The 6,353-nt window shown below is 49.0% G+C and overlaps 1 protein-coding gene across 1 annotated transcript; it reads left to right on the top strand.

The window, feature by feature from the left end:
- Positions 1-517: 517 nt before the first annotated feature.
- On the top strand, positions 518-2,281 carry LOC131008029 (uncharacterized). Its single transcript, XM_057934933.1, has 2 exons — positions 518-791; positions 885-2,281. The coding sequence occupies exons 1-2, from the start codon at positions 518-520 to the stop codon at positions 2,279-2,281; spliced, it is 1,671 nt and encodes a 556-aa protein (XP_057790916.1).
- Positions 2,282-6,353: the final 4,072 nt, after the last annotated feature.

Below are 6,353 nucleotides of genomic sequence, written 5' to 3'. Positions count from 1 at the left end.
ATTCCATGGTGGACATCGAGGACATCCCTCTCACCCCTCATGGAACTGAGATCATCCCAGACGATCCTTCATCTTCAGTAAGAAACACTGGATCTGGGGTAATTCATCCTAACACGGGTGTTACTCTTGTGACTGCAGGTGAAATACAAGTCCTAGGTCAGACATCTGGGGTACCAAAGACAACTGGAACATTCGGGATGACCGGGACAGCCGGGACAACCGTAATGGGAACCCCAACCCAGATCAACTCAATGTCAGGAGAGATGGGTCGATCTCTTCCGACAGGTCAGACCGACACTACCCAGGTGCAAATAGTACCACCAGGGCAACTGGAAGGCACGACCAGTACCCATCTGAACATGGACCCGGCACGACCAGTACCCATCGCAACACCCTGACGTGTCAGCCGGACGGAATCTCAAGGCAAATGATTATAGCTGGTCAAGATAACAATGCGTCCGATCAACCATTCCATATCAACTCAAGCAAACAAGGCACGACCAGTACCCATCTGAACATGGACCCGGCCCTGGCCGTAAGATTGGCCGAAATGGAGGCATTGATCCAGCGAATTCCTGGTGTCCCGGCACCTATCCACAAGAGCTCGGAGAACTGCTATGCCGACTCCCCCTTTGTGGATGAGATTGCCTTGGTGGAGATGCCCATCAAGTTTAACTTCCCGAGCATGCAAATGTTTGACGGCACGACGGATCCGACCTACCATATCGCTCAGTACAAGCAAAGGATGTTCACTGCCGCAATTCCTCGGGAATTGAGGCAGGCCTGCATGTGTAAGGGGTTCGGTTCTAGTCTGACAGGACCGGCCCTCCAGTGGTACACTAACCTTCCAAATTATTCTATTTCAAGTTTTGCTCAACTAACAGATATATTTGTGCAGCAATACGCTAGTAGCAGGAAACTTGAAAAGATATCGGAGGATCTCTACGCCGTGGTGCAACAGCGTGGCGAGCCTCTTCGAGACTACATCAGCCGATTCAACAAAGAGAAGGTGTCCATCACCAATTGCAACACCCAAACGGCGGTCACCGCCTTCCGGAAGGGTCTTCTGCCCGACTCAGACCTCTACAAAGATCTCACCAAATACCCTTGTAGAACAATGGAGGACGTCCTTGCCAAAGCATGGGCACAAATCAAATGGGAGGAAGATCAATACAGCCACCACCGATCTTCACCAAGAGGAAACACTAGAAGAGACTCCAGGGTAGATAGAAGGACAAATGATAGGCGGTCTGAGCCTTACCCATCTTCACGACACGAATACAGAAGGAGACAGTATGACCAACCTTACGAGACGCGACCACGTGAAAGGGCCAAGATCCCAGAGTACAACTTATCTATCTCGCCAGCCGATGCGGTCTTAGCTCTCAAGAGTCTAGGCAACAAAGTCAAATGGCCAGAAAAGATGAGGGCCCCAGCTGACCAGAGAGACAGATCCAAATGGTGTGAGTTCCATGCAGATCATGGGCATCGGACAGAGGATTGCATCGCCCTCAGATTGGAAGTGGCCCACCTACTAAATCAAGGCCACCTCACCGATTACCTGACTGAAAAGGGCAAGCTTACCCTACAACAAGGAAGGGATAAGCAAGAGAAACACAGAGACGACAACCCGCCAGACCCACCACACCATGAGAGAACTGTGAACGTGATATCCAGAGGCTCCGAAGTCAGCGGAATCACCCACTCAGCCGCCAAGAGACACGCCAGACAGGCTAGATCAAGCAAAACAGGGGCTCTGCCTTCCGGCAAAGCTGGACCAACGGATCCAACCCTAACAATCAGCTTGGCAACATCCGAATCAGACAAGCTTCTACACCCTCATCATGATGCTTTAGTTATTTCCATTTATATTGCTAACTGTTTAACAAAGCGCGTGCTAATAGACAATGGCAGCTCTGCCAATATTTTGTTTTTCAGTGCATACAGGGAGATGGGTTTGGACGAGTCCAAACTAATCAAGAAAGCGGCCGTACTCGTTGGCTTCAGTGGCGAGAGTACGACTACTGTAGGGGAGATCGATCTTCCCGTTTACGCAGAGGGAGTCAACCTTTCCACTAGGTTTCTCGTGGTAGACGCCCCATCAGCATACAACGTCATCTTAGGCCGTCCATGGATCCACGAAATGGAAGCAGTACCATCTACCTATCATCAAGTCATACGATTCCCAACCAAGTGGGGAGTTAAGGAGATCAAGGGAGAGCAGAAGGACTCCAGGGCGTGCTACCAAACTACTATGAAGGCGAAAAACCCATCCTTATAGCAATTACAGCAAGAAGCCCCGCCCCATTCAAAGCACATGGGAGAACAGGAACACCCACATCATACCTTGCGGTGCACTCAAGACAAAAGTCAACACACGGAGCTGCAGAGAAGTCGAAGCTACCAGAGCAGCGAAATCGACAAAGGCCAGAGCAGCGAAGTCGACGAGCTGCCAGAGCAGAGAAGTCGAAGTTGCCAGAGCAGTGAAATCGACAAAGGCCAGAGCAGCGAAATCGACAACGGCCAGAGCAGCGAAGTCGGCGAGCTGCCAGAGCAGAGGAGTCGAAGCAGCCAGAGCAGCGAAACCAACAAAGGCCAGCGCAGCGAAGTCACCGAGGTGCCAGAGAGAAAGTCTAAATCGGTGAGGTGCCAGAGCAGAGAAGTGGAAATCTGCAGAGCAGAGCAGAGAAATCAAACGAAGAGACCACGCAGCCTGATCGAGGAGGAGATGGTGGAGATAGATGAAATTCAAATTAATGCGAGCTTTCCAGACCACAAAGTTCGGATTGGAGCACAACTCGAACCAGAGCTCAGAGAGAAACTTATCAATTTCCTATTTGATTACTATGATTGTTTCGCTTGGTCCCACGAGGACATGACAGGGATTGACCCTAGTATTATTGTTCACAGGTTACAGGTCACCCCGGGCTACCCACCGAGGAAACAGAAACGTAGAAAGTTTGCACCAGAGAGGAACCAAGTAGTGAATGATGAAGTCACGAAGCTCCTCAAGAATGGACTCATTCGAGAAGTCCACTATCCTGAATGGCTCGCAAATGTGGTGGTGGTCAAGAAAAAGAACGACAAATGGCGGGTCTGCATCGACTTCACGGACCTCAATAAGGCATGCCCGAAAGACTCGTTCCCACTTCCACACATCGACATGCTAGTGGACGCGACAGCAGGACATGAATTGATGAGTTTCACGAACGCATACTCGGGATACCATCAAATCCGGATGCACCCTGATGATGAGGAGAAGACGGCCTTCATGACCAGCGTAGCGCTATTTTGCTACAAATATATGCCATTCGGATTGAAGAATGCAGGAGCAACATATCAACGCCTGGTCAATCGGATGTTTGCAAGCTTGCTGGGCCAAACAATAGAAGTCTACATCGATGACATGTTGGTCAAGTCCATCCGTGCAAGGGACCACATTGATCATTTGAGGGAGACATTTGAGATTCTTAGAAAATACAATATGAAGCTAAATCCTACTAAATGTTCTTTTGGTGTCATTGCAGGGAAGTTCTTAGGTTATATGGTCACCCAAAGGGGCATAGAGGCCAACCCGGCCCAAATCGACTCCATCATGAAGATCCAATCCCCAACATGCGTCAAGGACGTACAAAAATTAATAGGGAGGATAGCCGCGTTGGGCCGATTCATCTCAAAATCGTCAGAGCGGTATCATCCATTCTTCAACACTCTTAGGAAATCAAAAATCTTTGAGTGGACAGAGGAGTGTGAGGAGGCATTACAACAACTCAAGCAATACCTGACCAACCCGCCCCTTCTGGCCAAACCAAAAGACCATGAAGTCCTATTGGTTTATTTGGCCGTGTTCGAGACTGCTGTCAGTGCCGTGTTGGTCAGGGAGGACGAAGGGAGGCAAGCACCGATATACTATGTGAGCAAGTCCCTCCTAGATGCGGAGACCCGATACAGCCAACTGGAGAAACTAGCTCTCGCATTGGTCCACGCAGCAAGAAAACTTCGACCCTACTTCCAATGTCACCCGATCTCAGTGGTGACCACATACCCCCTCAAAGCCATACTCCACAAGCCGGAACTATCCGGTTGATTGACAAAGTGGGCAGTGGAGTTGAGTGAATACGACATTACATACAAACCACGGACCGCACTTAAATCTCAGGTATTAGCCGATTTTGTTGTCGACTTTGCACCTAACCTTACTATACAGGCCGACAAAGAGTTATGATGTCTGGCGGAAGAACCAGACCAAAATGGAACTTGGAAACTATATGTCGATGGATCCAGCAATGTACGAGGGAGCGGACTTGGAATCGTCCTCTCATCACCACGAGGAGACAACATCGAGCGGTCAATCCGATGTGATTTCAAAACAACCAACAATGAGGCTGAATACGAAGCCATGATAGCTGGACTCGGATTAGCTAAAGAAATTGGGGTAAAACGCATTAATGTATTTAGTGATTCTCAACTCGTAGTTAACCAGATGCAGGGTACATTTCAAGCCAAAGATGCGAAAATGACGGCTTACCTGGGTAAGACGAAAGAACTCCAATTGTGCTTTGAAGAATTTACCATCAAGCAAGTGCCGAGGGTGGAAAATGGCCACGCTGATGCCTTGGCCAACCTAGGGTCAGCAATACAGACTGCACAACTTAAGACCATAACTATCACTTGCCTTCAATATCCAGCAATACAAAGAGATGAGGCCAAGGAACACGTGACTGCAGTGTCAGTCGGACAAACATGGATGACCCCAATAATGGAATATCTCGAAAGAGATATGATCCCAGAGGATCGGAATGACACTCGTCGAATTAAAGCTCAGGCTGCACGGTTCTGCATCATCCGAGGTAAACTGTATAAACGTTTATTTACCGGTCCATATTTGAAATGCATTAACCCTGTAGAAGTAAGATACGTCTTGTCCGAATTACACGAAGGAGAATGTGGCAACCACTCGGGAGGCAGAAGCCTCGCTCACCGCGCCTTAACCAACGGTTACTACTGGCCAACAATGAAGGCAGATGCAGCTGATTACGCCAAAAAATGCGATAAGTGCCAACGATTCACCCAAATATCACATCTGCCCCCGGAACCCCTGACTGCTATCACTTCGCCATGGCCATTCATGAAATGGGGGATGGACATTGTAGGCAAATTGCCCATGGCGCCTGGACAGAAGGTATACATGTTGGCAGTGACCGATTATTTTAGCAAATGGATAGAGGCAGAGTCTTTCCACCAAGTTCGCGACAAAGAAGTCAAGGGGTTCATATGGAAGAACGTGATCTGCCGGTATGGGGTGCCCAAGGAGATCGTCACGGACAACGGGTCCCAATTTATAAGCGCAGACTTTCAAGATTTTTGCTGGTTTTGGAACATCAAACTAAGCTTCTCAACGCCAAGGTACCCCCAAGCCAACGGGCAAGCGGAATCTTCCAACAAAACAATCATGAACACCTTGAAGAAACGACTAGAGAAGGCCAAAGGCAAATGGGCAGATGAGTTACCAGGCGTGCTATGGTCCTACCGAACAACTACAAGAGCATCAACAGGGGAAACACCATTCTCCCTCGCATATGGAATGGAGGCAGTAATCCCAACAGAAAACGAAGTACCCACTGCCAGACATGAGCTCACGACAGACGACAGGAATCAAGAGGCCATGTGCCACGAGTTAGATCTCCTCGACGAGAAACGGAACAAAGCGAATATCAGACTAGCTTCCTACCAACAAAGCATCGCCAGACACTACAACAAACATATCTGCACTCTCACATTTAAGCTGGGCGATTGGGTGCTGCGAAAAGTGTTCCAGAACACCAAGGAAATAAGTGCGGGTAAATTAGCCCCGAATTGGGAAGGACCATATCTGATCACCAAAGTGGTTGGACGTGGAGCATACAAGCTGCAATCGACAGACGGACGTGAAATCAACAACAGTTGGAACGCCCTATATCTCAAGCAGTACCACGCTTAACCCTAAACTCTACAAATTTCATTTTATTTCAATAAGGTCTTCTGAGACCCATGTCATCTACTACAATTACTGACCTTTGCATGCAGGTCAGAACTACATCTGGGCTTGATCCCATTAATGGGTATGTAGGCAGCTCTAAGGAGCGCAGCCCCCCCTCCCCCTCCCCCTCCACACCTCGCCAGAGAAATGGCCCTCGCCAGAGAAATGGCCCTCATAAGAGAAATGGCCCTCGGCAGAGAAATGGTTTTCGCCAGAAAACTGGCCTTCGCCAGATAAACGACTCTCGACAGAGGAATGGCTCCACACCCAGGGGGGAAAAACTTTAAATGCAAAAGGCGCAAGCCCATTTCACCCCGCATACATTACATTTAGC

Source organism: Salvia miltiorrhiza, chromosome 2, assembly GCF_028751815.1.
Source record: "Salvia miltiorrhiza cultivar Shanhuang (shh) chromosome 2, IMPLAD_Smil_shh, whole genome shotgun sequence".
In the NCBI taxonomy this organism is placed as follows: Eukaryota; Viridiplantae; Streptophyta; class Magnoliopsida; order Lamiales; family Lamiaceae; genus Salvia; species Salvia miltiorrhiza.
Note: the sequence above shows the minus strand (reverse complement) of the source record. Positions and strands in the feature narration are given on the sequence as shown.

Bases quoted from the DNA above. Each gene is read 5' to 3' on its own strand.
- LOC131008029 (XM_057934933.1), top strand. From the start codon at position 518: ATGGACCCGGCCCTGGCCGTAAGATTGGCCGAAATGGAGGCATTGATC. The intron at 792-884 runs GTAAGGGGTTCG...CTCAACTAACAG, and splicing joins ATTGAGGCAGGCCTGCATGT to ATATATTTGTGCAGCAATAC.